The following is a 14,542-nucleotide window of genomic DNA, read 5'->3' on the forward strand; positions in this document are numbered from 1 at the left end:
GAGGTTACCACACAGTTCTGACTGAATAAATATTTTAAAGAAATATGCACATCCCCTGGGAGCAGAACCAGAGTCAATAATGTGCATATTTCAAACTCTGTTCTCTTGAATGACTGAATGGCTTCCTACCTTTACTAGTGAATGAACATGGCTTTGAGTAACACTGCACAATATTTGTCTTTAAACAAAATTATGTTTATTATCCATACTTCTATTTGCTACTGATTGGCTTTGGGGATGTAAGATTCCACGTGTCACACTCAAGTGATGCAAAAATTAGAAGACCACATTGCATTATCCTTTCCATAACGAATACACTTTAATGGGGCTCATATATTTTTCAGTTCTATCGATGTGTGCACGAGACTGAATTAAAATGTCTGTGCAATGAAAAGGATATATATAGCACGCAGAGACCACAATTTTATGCAGTAACAAGCTACCTGTAAAGCTGCTGAAACTTTTGCAAATGGTTGAACTTCTTGTCTTTTAAGTTCTGTTCAACAAAATGTGCTTAGGATTCTAAATTGCGTAAACTCTGGATTATGGCAAATTCCTTGCTATGCTTCCGTCAGCAGTTGAACCCCCACCGTGGCTTCAGGAGGGGCAGAAGTTCACCTTTTAACTTGCAATTTCCATTACTTTGTAGGTCGAAGTATCAATGTTAAATCTGCTGGGCTGATTGGAAGGCATGGGCCTCAGTCAAAGCAACCATTCATGGTTGCATTCTTCAAGGCAAGTGAAGTCCTTTTCCGTTCTGTCCGAGCAGCCAACAACAAGAGGAAAAATCAGAACCGCAACAAGTCCAGTAGTCATCAGGAGTCTTCTAGGATGCCAAGTGTTGGGGGTAAGATGAAGCTATGATTTACTAGTCTGTTTATAGGAGTTATGAGCACCTGCTCAAATGCAGTGGGATCATAGCCTTAACAATCCCCATATCACAAATGAACAAACTTTTTATTTGAGTGCCGTTAATGATCACTGAGGAGACTTTTCACACCGTAGGTGTTTCAGAACACTTTTATTTTTAATAACTATCCCAGCAATGCTCATTAAAGTCTGTGGATGAACATGCTGAAGGCTACGAGGGTAATGTACAAGATTCTATCCAGATGCTCCGGTGTGCAAAAAAAGATATGGAGGAGAGAACATGTTCTTATTTCTCTGATCTTTAAGTCTTTACAGAATATAGTCCTTCCATGTGGAGACCCTGCTATCTGAGAAAAGCTATGCCCTTTATGTCCTCTTCACCAGCCCCAGGAACTTGGGTATATGCTGCATCCCTTCAGGTTTGTGGGATAAGGCTAAATCATCAGACTATATTCAGTTCTCAGTCACCCCTTGATGCAAGACATTATTGACATAAATGACACAAAGATCACTGTGTGATGTAGGTCCTTTGTTTCTAAGCTTGTTCCATAATCTTCTATCTACAGCATTTAAGTCACACATTGACACTGAAAAATGCTCACAGAGTCAGAGGTTCTATAGACAGACCCAGATAGGTGTGTTGTCATTCACATATCAGAGGCTTTGGTTATATTTCTCTCAAGACATCAATCTCAGCTTTATTGCAGTCATGTCTTCATTCTCTCCTTGCTTTTTTCTTCTTCATTTTCTGTTTCTTGGGGGTTTTCCCTCTTTTTTTCCTTCCTTTCTCTTCCCCCCCCTTCTCCTTCTCTTGGCTTTCACTTTTTGTCATCTTCCTTTTGCCTTTTGTCTTCTTCCTTTTCAAGTCCTTGCACCTCAGCAATTAGCTGTACTGTATTCTCAGAATGTCAAAAAGGAAAGCTCTACTGGGCAACTCAGCTCTTCCCTTCCAGTAGACAAGACAGTTTTTGAATGATTCATGAAGACAGAGAATCATAAAATCATAGGAGGGTTTCAGTTGGAAGAGAACTACTCTAGTGTAAGGTGATCCTGTCCATTGCAGAGAGGGTTGGAACTACATGATCTTTAAGGTCCCTTCCAACCCGAACCATTCTCTGATTCTATCATACACACAAACACAGTATGAAGAAAATAAAATCTTATGTATCAGTTATTATAACAGCTGGGAAATTGTTGATGGATTTGGAGTCAACATCCCTGTGTTGCTAAGAACTTCAAGAGAAAAAGACCTCAACACAGTGTGAAGACAGACAAAATGAAACTTAGCATTCAGACTCCCCCTGCTTGCTATGCACAGACAACTGAACTGTTTAGAATTTACATGGTTGCATTTTTCTCAAAATGTAGCTTTAAAAAATAAAAAAAACCCAAACAAACAAAAAAACAACCAAAACCAACTTGTTCCCAAAGTACATCACAAAACCAAAAATTGGCTTCATTCATTTTTTTTAATGCTGCCTAAAAAGAGTTACCATGTAACTGGACACTAGAGGATATCCACGTTTAAATACTGAATAGTGACTTACACCAGAAAACCTACAAGCAAAGCTACATAGTTTTTGTTCCTAATGCAGTGAGATAAAGCCAGGAAACAATACTTAAGGCTGCATTTCCTGTTTTTTATTGGTTGGTGTTACACTAATTAAAAATGCAGTACTTTGCAGGAGTAAATATATAGGCACGTTTATAGGCCTTTATTTCCCCTGTAAAAAAAAGCACAAACTTCTCATGAAATTTCTTACACATGGACTTTCTTGCCCTCCTTCCACAGCTCTTTCTGCTGTGTAGGGGTCTGGATCCCAACTGCAGTCCCTGAATAGCTGAGGAACAATGTTTTCTTAGTCACAGCAGCCTATGGTTTTGATTCTTGACAGAATATGCATATAAGCCTTGAAGCTACAGTATATGAAATTGAATCCTTGGCACCAGATCATATTATATAAGTCACATCTGATACTTAAATGAAATGTTACATTACACACAACATTTGTCTTATGTGAAAGATAGAATTCAAGGAAGGAATACAGACTTGCCCAGGTCTCACTTTCCTGTAGGTGAATGGGTTAGATGTCTTGCAGATATGTGTCTGTATACAAAACACAGACCATCCCATCCCATCAGGTGTTCTGCTCACTCATCCACTGCTGGTTCACCTATTTTCAAATGATTGAGAGTATCAAGACTATGACAACATCTGTGTGATGACTTACATATTTATTATTCAGACTTTCTCCTATATCTGCAGGGACTTCTGCTACATCCTGGAGCTAAAACTTCTGTACGTGCTTCATTGAATATGAAAATGTCATAACAGAGAAAGCTGACAAAAGCACAGTCTTCATCTTTCATTTATTTGCCTGTTTGGGTGCTATCTAAAACTAATTGTGACTTTCTCATGTGCATATCTTTTCCACATTTTTCAGCCATAGTTTATTTACGGAGTGACATGTATTCTTTATGTATGAATTTTAAATTCCCACTAATACCTGAAACAGAAGAGCTCAATATTTACCTCCTATGAGCACTGATATTAGTGAAAATGAGTGTATAGATTCTTGTGGAGAATCATCAGTGAAACACAGTTCCATTTTTTATAAACTAAAGTTCCTTTATTTTCTACTACATTCACCTTCTAACATGCATGCAGAACAGAGTAGATTGTTACAGACAGCTCAGCTCAAAGTATGGCTTAGGGAGTTTTCTTGTATTAAAGGCATATACATTTTTGAAAGCACAGAATCATAGAATCATCAAGGCTGGAGGAGACCTCTAAGATCGTCAAGTCCAACCATTGACCTGTCACTCTGCTGAAACTCCTAAACCCTAAACCAGATCCTCCAGTGCCACATCCAGACATCTCTTAAACACCTCCAGGGATGGTGACTCCACCACCTCCCTGGGCAATATTCCAGTGGCTGAACAGCCTCACAGGGAAAACATTTTTTCTAACATCTAATCTGACTCTTCCCTGTCTCAGCTCATGACCATTCTCTCTAGTCCTCTCACTGCAACTTGTGATGTCTTAGGACATCCTGACTTGCTTCCAATTGCTATTTCAGAAAGACACAGAACTCCCATGGGATGTGAGTATATATCTTGACCCTGCATAGCTTGGGGCAACTGAGAGTATCTGAGATGGCAGCAGGTAACTAGCTATGGGTGGAGATCTTTTAATGACTGTCATTGAAGGGCTATGGAAATACCATAGAAAAACAGCACTATTTGTCTTCTAAAAAGTATGAGGATTTGAGGTATTATAGCTTAGAAAGCCTAGCTTAACATCCCTGATGCTTATTTAGTGCTACAAATGGACATCTCTTGTGGACAGATTTTTACACAGATTTGGTAGTCGTATTGGGGCCCATGTATATTAAACTGAAAGTAGGTACACAACCTGTTTAAAAATTAAAGAAAAAGCCTATTGAAAGAGCATGTTACCAATAAGAGAAAAAAATTGTGTGAGTATTTTGAATTTTATTTTGAATGACACCTTGCTGAGTCTCTTCTGGATCTGGATCAGTCTTACATTCTGTTGGTAATTTGGATGATTGTTCACTCTTCTCAGATCTGGTATCCTCTCTGAACTTGCAGAGAACACACTGTTCTATTGTCCAGGCTACTAACAAAGACATGAATCAGTATTGGCACCAGTATTGAGCCTTTAGGGCCACCCCTAGTAACCAGCTGCCAGGTGGACTTGGTTACCACTAATCCCAACCCTTTGAGCCCAGCAGCCTAGCCAAGTTTCTATCCATTATTTTCTTCACCTATCCAAAGTTATTGATTGGATTGACCAATATGTCTCTAAGACTGGGAGACTATATAAAAAGCCTTCCTGAAAGCACAATGAACAACACCCAGTGCTCTTCAAAAGCCCATAAAGCTAGTCAGCTCATCACAGAAAACAGTCACGTTGGTTAGGCACAGCTTGAACTAGTAAATACATGCAGACTGTTCCCAAACACCTTCTTGTTCTTCATGTATCTGGACACAGTTTCCATGAGAATTTATTCTGCATACTTCCCAGAAACTTAGATTAACCTGATTGGCCTTCTTGAAGACATGTGTGAAATTTTCCATTTTGAATCATCAGACATATCCTCCAGCTACTCTGAACACTCAAAAATGGCAGGAAGTGACTTTACAAAGATGTTGGTCAGCTCATTCCCCACCCTGAAATTCATCCTGTCTGCTCACATGGACTGGTGTATCTTCAAGCTGTTTAACTGATTCCTAACTCTATTCCTTTTACTGTGGGTAGAGCTTCAGTCATTAGGCTCAGGGACTTGGGAGTCCTGAGAGTAAATCTTGCCAGTAAAAAACAAGACAAAGAAATCATTGAGTACCTTAGACTGTTCTGAGTTCTTGTCAATAGCTCCTTTGCCCTATTGAACAACAAATCTGTCTTTTTCTTGTGGTTTTATTTTTCCTTTGAATGTACCTGTAGAAGTGTTTCTTGCTGACCTTCACATCCCTCATGAGTTTTAACTCCAGCTAAGCTTAGCTTTCCTAACATCCATCTCTGCATGCCCAGGCAATTTGTTTATGCTATTTCTGTGTAGTTCATCCCAATTCCACTTTACTTCTGCTTCCTATTTGAATTCCACTTCAGTCAAGAGTTTCCTATTGACCTAGCCACTGTGGCTTTGTTCCATATTTGCTTGGCTTCAATGGGTTGCAATGTTGTTGTTGGTCTTTGTCATCCCTCTGAACCTTAACTCTACTGTACCATCGTTGCTGCAGCCCCATCATGCTGCAGCTGTCATCAGCATCCTCACCTCCAATCTGTCCTTTATTCAGTGATTTGTATAACTGCAACAGAATCCTAAGGTGACTAGGCAAAAATGTATATTTAAAAGGATAGGAAGTTCATTATTTGGCAGTGTAGTTTTGCTGCAAAAATCCTATTCTGGGTTATCGTACTAGAAAATAATCTGGAAAGAATGTGTAGTAATTATTTTATTTGGCACTGTGTTCAGTTGTGGCCATCACATCTTTGGAAAGACAGAGAGAAGCTGAAGAGAATCCAGGGAAGCAGTGATAGCAGAGATCAGGACAGTTAACAAGAAGCAGTTGGTAAATTTGCAGAAAAGCTCCTTTAGGCTGTATATTTGGCAGAGCTTTCTGTAAGGATAGTGAAGAACTACACAGGTTATCTCACAAACTGTAGAACTCCCTTCCTTTAGTTTATGTGAATAAGGCCCAGCTCCTAATGATCCAGAATTTTTTCAGAGGCCTTCCCATTCCAACCTCAAGTCTCATAATGCTAAAAAAATTTGTTCCTAAAATAAATTCTTTTCCTGAAACTGAAGATTTTGCCTCAAGTCTCATAATGCTAAAAAATATGTTCCTAAAAAAATTCTTTTCCTGAAACTGAAGATTTTGTTTCTTTTTCCATGTCTTGTTTGTTTGTTTGGGTTTTGTGGGATTTTGTTTGTTTGCTTGTTTGCTTTTCCTTGTTATTGTTGTTGTGAATTGCAGCCAACTTTTTTTTTTCTTTCCTCCCCGAATGGTTATTTTGGTCCAAAAAAAGTCACTTTAAGCATTCTTGAATTGGAACCAGAGGAGACAGCGTGTCCTCCCTGCTCTATCACATGCCTCACTTATGGCATCACTTGAATAGCTCTGCAAACCAACTCTGTGGTGCTAATGTGATAAAGACCTGACCCCGTTCCCTTCCTTTTCTGCTACTTAGCAGCAGTAAGGAACAAGTCCCAGAATTCCTCCAGGATTAAGATTGCCCTGGAGAAGCATGTATGGAAGGTTCTGAGTGTCCTTCTGTGCTGACAGATCTCTGACAGTGCAGAAACATTCAGTGCTTTCAAAAATCTCTTAGCCTACTTGTTTGCATTAGTATTACCAACTAATGACCATCAAGTGGTGAATATTTCCAGAAAAGATGGTGAAAAATGAAGGTGTATAAAATGTAGTAATGTTTGAATAAGAGACTTTTGGAAATGCTGTTGTTTCAGGGCAATTTTTATCATTGTTAACTTGTCTTTTGAATTGGGTTTCTTTTTTTTACCTGGCAAATAAATCCATGCCAACATACAGATGACTTACCCATATCTTGGATCAAACTTTCACTTGTCCTCTTTGATTAGCTGCATGTATATTAACAGAGGTGTTACCTATCTAGCCAGCAAACTGACATCTTGTAAACCTGTTTCCCCTGATGCTGTATGCATTATTCTGCACGAACTGCATCAGCCTCACTGTGCTGATTCTGCATTTCCATCACCTTTACGACCAACCCTAGGAATATAAATGATAGTATGTTTTTCCTTTCCTTTGTACAGTTTGGTCTGGATCTCAAAAATAGCTAAATCTTGTTGATTCTAGCAATGCTTCTAAACAATTAATTACTGTTATTTTCTTCCTGCAGATTATAACACAAGTGAGCAAAAACAAGCGTGTAAGAAACATGAACTTTATGTGAGTTTCCGAGACTTGGGATGGCAGGTATGATTATAAATGCTGCTTTGTATCAGTTCAAATTGGGACAATCTATTTTACAGTCCCCCATTATTTATACTCTGTTTACTTTATGGTAATTTGTGTTTCACTGAGGAGAGACAAATTATTTAAAAGCATTTTGTAATGAATCCCTATCACTATTGCTCTCACTATTGCTTTACATCTTTTAGCTGTTGTTCTCTCAAAGATGTTGCATACATTAATAGGTTTATGATCTGGATTCATTCCCATAATGATAAATCTCAACTGCTACTCCAGATACGAATGAATCTGCAGTAAATGAAACCAAAATCCGCACAGCAAGCAATGGAAATTTAAAAATTTGCACTTGAATTCTCCCTGGTTCAGTGCTGTCTACTGCAGTTCAGAGAGATTTCACTGGGGTAGAGTTCTCAGGGAACTAGTTTTGGATCACTGCTCAGTGGTCTTTATAGTACCAGAGCTAATTTTCTATAATTTCTGGGGAAAATTCATCCTACCACATAGCAACAAAAGAAGAATGGACTTGTGGTGTAAGGTCATAAAATCAGGGCATCATGAGAAAAGAAAATAGACATCAATTTAGGTTTTTTTTCCAGAAAGCAAGGAACTCTCTATAAAGAAAGAACAAGAAGGCCATCACCAACCTATAACCTAGACATATTGCACATGTAGGTAAGAACTCAGAGATGGCTGTCTGTGCATGTCACATTTCTCTGAATGATTTTAAAGCAACTCTCCAGGAACAGAACAAGTCTATGAGGAGGAAAGATATGCAATCTCTTTAGTGACAGCTCATCCTTTATGCATCTAGCTCAGATTCTCATATGGCCTCATTATCCTGCCTGATATTGGGTAGTATATTTATCCTCACAGCAGCCTGAAGAAGTAGGCACAGCCTGTTTTCCCAAGTCTGCAGAGCATAATCATCCTGTCCAGGGCCACAGAGCAGACTTGTGGTGTGGAACTCAGGCTGCTGAACAAATGAGCCATTGTCTGTCTGTAGATCACAGATTTTTTTCAGATATCAACAGTTTTCAACTTTTTTTCCAAACTGTAAATTCTGATCTGCTCCAAGGTGTGCAAGACTATCAGATCAGTCATTCAGGTGGCCAAAGAGAAAAGAAAATCTATTTTTATCACCAAAAATATACTTTAGGAGTTAAAAGTTTTCAGCTGGAAAACTATAGCTATACTGTATAATATTTGACCAGTGAAACTCAGTGTGAAATGAGACACAAAAAAGATACAAACCTCAAGAAGTAGGTACTTGATCCTCTCTGCCCTTCCCACAGCACCTCCATTACCTGGCAAAGGAGGAATTCAGCAAACTGAACACACAGCTTTCATTAACATTTGGAAATATTTTCCCTCTTGTGGTCTTTTCCCCATGCTGTGTTGCTAGAAATACTCAAAATGCATGATCCATTGACATGCCAACAGGTAATTTCTAACAACCCTCAGTCTCCCACAGTAATACAGTTAATGGTACTGAGTATGCTGAAGGAAGAGGGTGCATTTTAATTGCTTTTGGTGCATCAAGAAGTGCTCAAGATTTTTGGGCTGGGAGGAAAAGTCTTCTCATAAACATATTTTGATCTTAAATTCCCCTTAAACCCTCATTAGTTGGTATTCAGTATGGATTTTTAATTTATTTTGATCTCAGTTTTGCATGAATAAAGCAAAAATAATTTACATGTCACATTCTGAAGTCCATTTCATCGTTGGACAAGTCTTAGCTTGATATAGTTATAAATTCTCTGAATGAGGAAAACAAATATTGAGAGGATTTATTTGTTCTTGTTTTAGGACTGGATTATTGCACCGGAAGGTTATGCTGCGTTTTACTGTGATGGAGAGTGTTCTTTCCCCCTCAATGCCCACATGAATGCAACAAACCATGCCATTGTCCAGACTCTGGTATGTCTCTGCCTATGTTGTAGTTGCCTATTATGCAGTTGTTAGTGTCTTTGCACAGGGTCTGACTCTTCCTTTCCATTTGCTACTATTGAATTTTGATTCACAGAATCACAGAACCAGTTAGTTTGGAAGGGACCACAATGGACCATCTGGTCCCACCTCCCTACTCCAGCAGGGCCAGCCCAGAGCACATGGCTTAGATTTCTGTCCAGATGGTTCTCAAATACCTCCTTAGAGGGAGAATCCACAACCTCTCTGGGCAATCTGTTCAGTGCTCAGTGACTGCACAGGAAAGTTCTTCCTCCTGTTCAGGTGGAACTGCCTGGGCATCAGTTTTTGCTGTTACCTCTTGTTTGATTGGTTTCCACCACTGATCCATCCTCTTAGCACTTCCTGTTCATGGTCTTGAATCAATTAATGAGGTCCTTCTCAGTTGTCTCTTCTTGATAATGAACATCCCCAACTCCCTCAGCCTTTCCTCATCCCTGAGGTGCTCCAGTCCCTTCAGCATCTTCCTCACCCTCCCCTGGACCTGCTCCAGGAGCTCCATGTCCCTCCTGTCCTGAGGATCCAGAACTGGACACAACACTCCAGATGTGCCTCCCCAGGGCTGAGCAGAGAGGCAGGATCACCTCCCTGACCTGCTGGCAATGCTCTTCCTAATGCATCAGGGTATTTCTGGTAAAAGATAACTCATTTAAAAAACATGCTTTGATGATTATGCTGGAGAGAGGATGATCTGCTCAGAGTGGCCCATGTGGTGGGTTTCTCCTCCGTTTCAAATGCAATAACACATGAGAAGACTGTGTTGTATTACTGGAGAATTTGTGCAGACAGAAACCAAAGGGGCCCCCTAGTCTGATTTCCAAGAGTTTTTCAGCTCAATGTTAACATCTACATGCTATACCTTCCAGAAATGATGACACTTGGCCACTCTGTGGACCTCTCTTGTCAACTGCTGGCAGAGAGACTGCAATTTAATGTGAAGCTTTGCAAACAGATGCATTTGCATGTAAGAAATTGTGTTCAGTCATGCCTGGATTACAAATGCAATTTAAAAAGAAGTGTGTTTGGATCTGTTGCTCTGCCTGGTACATGTAAAAGGGGATTTACAGCCAGCTTTCTGCCTCTGCTACTTCTAATGTTAGTCCTGTGCCTCAACTGCAGCAGCCAAAAAGATGATCTTAGCTGAAGCAGCTGGCCAGGCCTCCTGTACCCTGGCAGAATTCAGCTACAGAAATCACAAACTTTAGGCTATGCCTAAATGTAATGCTGTGAGACTGAAGTCTGGGCAGTCTGTTCAGAAACTGATTTTTCACCTGTGCCAGCTAAACAGCTGGCTCTGAATAGCACTGGCACAAGAAGAGTGATTAAGAAGCAGAGCAATGAGAGATAATACACCAGGAGGGAGCAGGAGTATGAAATCAGATCAGGAAAGGGTTGCCATCCCTAATTAATTTCTGGAAAGGTCAAGGTACTCAAAACCATGTTTCTCTAATTACAGTTAAGGCTCTCTCTGATTTAAACTGAAAGTCTCCTGACCATCAGACTATGCTGATAAGTCTGTGCATGGATGGTAGTCTTTTTCTTTGATTTTCACATAAAATATCTGGTCCTGAAAAACCTTTCCCCCCTCAGAAATGTCCCCTCCTGGGACAGCACTCCCAACATCCCCCCTCAAAATTAAACCCCACACCAAAAAAAACCCAAAAAAACCCAGAAACAAACAAGCAAACAAATAAAAAATTAAGTTTGATTTCTTTCTGATGGAAAACAAATTCTGCTTGTGGAACCCCAAAAAACCCCAGAAGCAAACAAGCAAACAAATAAAAAATGAAGTTTGAATTCTTTATGATGGAAAACAAATTCTGCTTGTGGAAATTGCCATGTATTTCTACATGAGAGGGACAATTTTAAAAACTCAGCATGTACTGAGACCTTTTCCTTTCCATTCAACTTTTCATTTACCTTCTCCAAGCCCAGCCACCAATGCAATATTATTCCTCTATACCAGAACTCGAGTCAGCAAGATTTACAAAAAGAAGTGAAAATGTCAGAGGCTGGAAATAAATAGAAGTGTGTTAAGGAGTTCAGGTGAAAGGGAACAGAAAATGCCAGTTGGCAAGAAATACAGCAATGTGCTTAGGAGACAACAAAGAACAGCATATCTGCAGTCCTGAGCTGAAAAGAAATAGGTCAGCAAAGCAAGAGTTTAGCATTATGCAAACATTGTCCAGAAAAGTTGCCAATATCAGTGAGATTCCCAGGTTAGAGTTCCCTCCTGCACTTATGGACCGTTAAACAAGAATTGGCCCCAATGGTGCTACTTTGTCTTGTGTGCCTTTCTTGTCCAAAAATGGTTAATTTCCCATTGTTAAGAAATGTGTGTAGTTTGTCCTATTTTTTAAACTGCATGCTTAAATTTTTTCCCCTTTTTATGGCCTTTTTGGAGTTGTGTGTCTCCCTCCACATGTACTGTACATGCATTCAGTTGTTCAGCCAAAAGATCATGAGGCTAATTAAATTTTAGCTGCACATAAATTCGATGAGATAACAGTAGTTGAATGCTTTCTGGTTTAAATTATCCAAAATTCAGATTTACACAAGGTGTGCACATGGGGATGGCTTGGGAAACAATTATTCATACGCCCCACCCTAATCCAAATGTAGTCATCTCCTGGTCATACTGATTACACCATTCTGAAAAAGCCCACTCTTTGGGTTGGGAAGTGATTGTTCCTTGGTACCCCTCCAAACTTGACTGACTCTATTTTATTTTCTTTTGTAACAAGAATAGGACAAATGCTGGGCCAGTACCTCTCTCTCTCTTCCTTTTCTATGCCTGAATTTAGGCAAACAGATGATACAGATGCATATAGCTACAAGACAGTCTGCATTTAATGAAATCTTTAAGATTTCTTCTCCTCTCATGCTTCCAATCACCCTCAGAACAGGCACAGGAGTAGCATTGACTTCCTGGTCGTGCAAGGCAGTAGATCAGCAGTTTGTCTATCTCTGAATTTGGGGTTTACTCTTGAACATTGCTCTCATGGTGAGATAGTGGGGCCACTGAGCTTCCAGCTGGAGTGGCAGGGGCTGGTGGGACCATGGTTTATGATGGGGCAAACATCTGCCTAGAATTCTTTTCTCCAGTGCTTTGCTATTCATTTGTTCAACTGTTTTTAAATGTGTGTCGAAACCGTTACTAAACTGCTACTTCAGGATTTATTATTGCTCATTTCAAAAAGACCTCATGGTAACAGTTATGTAAAAATCTTTTCCTGATAGACTGTTCTCTGTTGTCTGGCAAAGGCTCTGGGCTTATATCACTGCAAGACAGATGGCTCTAACAGATTTACAAAGACTTAACATACAAATGAAACCTATTACTGCTGAAGTCTTCATCCATGCCTTAATAATCTCTTGCCCTCTCTATTACAACTCCCTCTTCTCTGGCCTCCCCAGTTTCCAAGTCTTCAGCATGTGTAGAATATTACATCCAACCTTCTTTCAAGTACAAAGAACTTGTATTTCCCCCATTTTCAGATATTTCCAGTAGATCTTGTTCCTTCTGGGATGCTGTTCAAAACTCTTTTCCTTCTCTTTAACCTTTCATTGATATATTTCAGCCTAGTGAGCATAAAGACCTCTCTGCCTCAGCCCTTTCCCCAGACATTCTGGCCAGCTGGCACCCAGCTTATGAATTGATTCTGACTTCAGTGGAAGTAGCATTGGATCCACTGATGCCTAAATGAGACCTTAAAATGCAGTCATACTCTCTGAGACCCCACATCTTACCATTTCATAGGCTGAAAAGAGTTTCAGTATGAGCCTTTGGCTGCACAGCCTTTGCTGCCTGCAACAGGTTTTCCTCCATACTTAGACCCCAACACAGAAAGCATTTTAGCATATAGAATCACCAAGGTTGGAGGAGACCTCTAAGACCATTGAGTCCAACCATCCTACATGAGGTGGTCCTGGTGATACCTGGGGCTTGAGCCTTTGTTTCATGTTAAGCACTGTCCTCAGCGAAGGTGGTACAAGCAATACATTTAAAGGTTTTCTTGAGCAGACACTTAACTCCAGTTCTTTCCTAAATTTCATCTGAAAACCAACAGAAACCAACAAAAAACCAACTGTCGTCTCGGCCTCTCCTCCTCCTTTCTCTCTCCATCTGCTTTTGTGGTAAAACTCTGCCTGTGCCATTGAAACCAGAGCAATGTTCTGGAGGTAAGCTGTGCTTTAAAGTTGCAAACCAAGGAAAATCTGTGCCCACAGCCCTCTCTGAATTGCAAAGACATGTTTTGCTCTGACGCTGTCCTTGTACCTCTCTGTTTGATATATGAGCTATGTATTTATCTGTCTTTCAGGTTCACTTGATGTTCCCTGATCATGTACCAAAGCCATGCTGTGCACCAACAAAACTGAATGCAATCTCCGTGCTCTACTTTGATGACAGTTCCAATGTTATTTTAAAAAAATACAGGAATATGGTGGTGCGCTCATGTGGCTGCCACTAGAATAAAAAAAAATAATCTAAAGCAGAGGGGTTTATTCAGAATTGTAATAAAGTCAAGATATGAGCCTTGCTGATGAAAAGGCAGGCCTAAATTTATTCCATATCATGTCATCTCTCATTTAATTGTACAGTATAATGTATATAGTAGCTTTTATTTATTTAAAAGTATATAGTTTCTTTTGTATGAGCAAAATTCCAGAACCATTTATTTTATGGGTCACCTCACCATTGCAGTAGGAGTTCACAAACTAATTTTTCAATTGACCATACTGGAATCTGTTTCATTCTGTTTCAATATTTTAAAGTAAAGCCTTTGTATAGAATTTTTTTTTTTAAACTAGAAACTCCAGAACTTCTATAACTGCTTTGTATTGTTAAAGGAACTAAAATACATTTGGTCATATTGTGCCAATGAAAACTGTGGAGAGTTATTTATTTAGAAAAAGGCACAGGGAAAAAAAAAAAAGAAACTAAACAAAACTGCTTGGCTAAACATATTTTTTCTTTTAGAAGTTCTGCTCCATTAGAAAAAGTGAAATGTTGAACAGTGCTTAAGTAAATAAATAGTAGATAGAAAATAGAAGTGAAAAGATTGCACATAATTGTTACAACTATTTTCTTTAACAAGATGAGTGTATCTGGAGGAGTATGTTACTTTTTGGCTTCTGAGCTGCAGTTTGCAAAAGGCTCCAGGCTTTGGAAATTCCATGTAGACAAACTCTTGCCTCTAGTTATGGCTTTCCAAGGTAACACTAA

General features: G+C 39.5%; 1 protein-coding gene across 1 annotated transcript; it reads left to right on the forward strand.

The window, feature by feature from the left end:
• Positions 1-649: 649 nt before the first annotated feature.
• On the forward strand, positions 650-14,273 carry LOC103798798 (bone morphogenetic protein 5; the record flags this gene model as incomplete). The annotated part of the gene is made up of 4 exons (XM_009071083.1): positions 650-847; positions 7,277-7,353; positions 9,157-9,267; positions 13,638-14,273. Coding segments are annotated over 4 exons (536 nt in total), but the record flags the coding sequence as incomplete, so codon positions are not given.
• Positions 14,274-14,542: the final 269 nt, after the last annotated feature.

Source organism: Acanthisitta chloris, unplaced genomic scaffold (assembly GCF_000695815.1).
Source record: "Acanthisitta chloris isolate BGI_N310 unplaced genomic scaffold, ASM69581v1 scaffold3150, whole genome shotgun sequence".
Classification (NCBI taxonomy): domain Eukaryota; kingdom Metazoa; phylum Chordata; class Aves; order Passeriformes; family Acanthisittidae; genus Acanthisitta; species Acanthisitta chloris.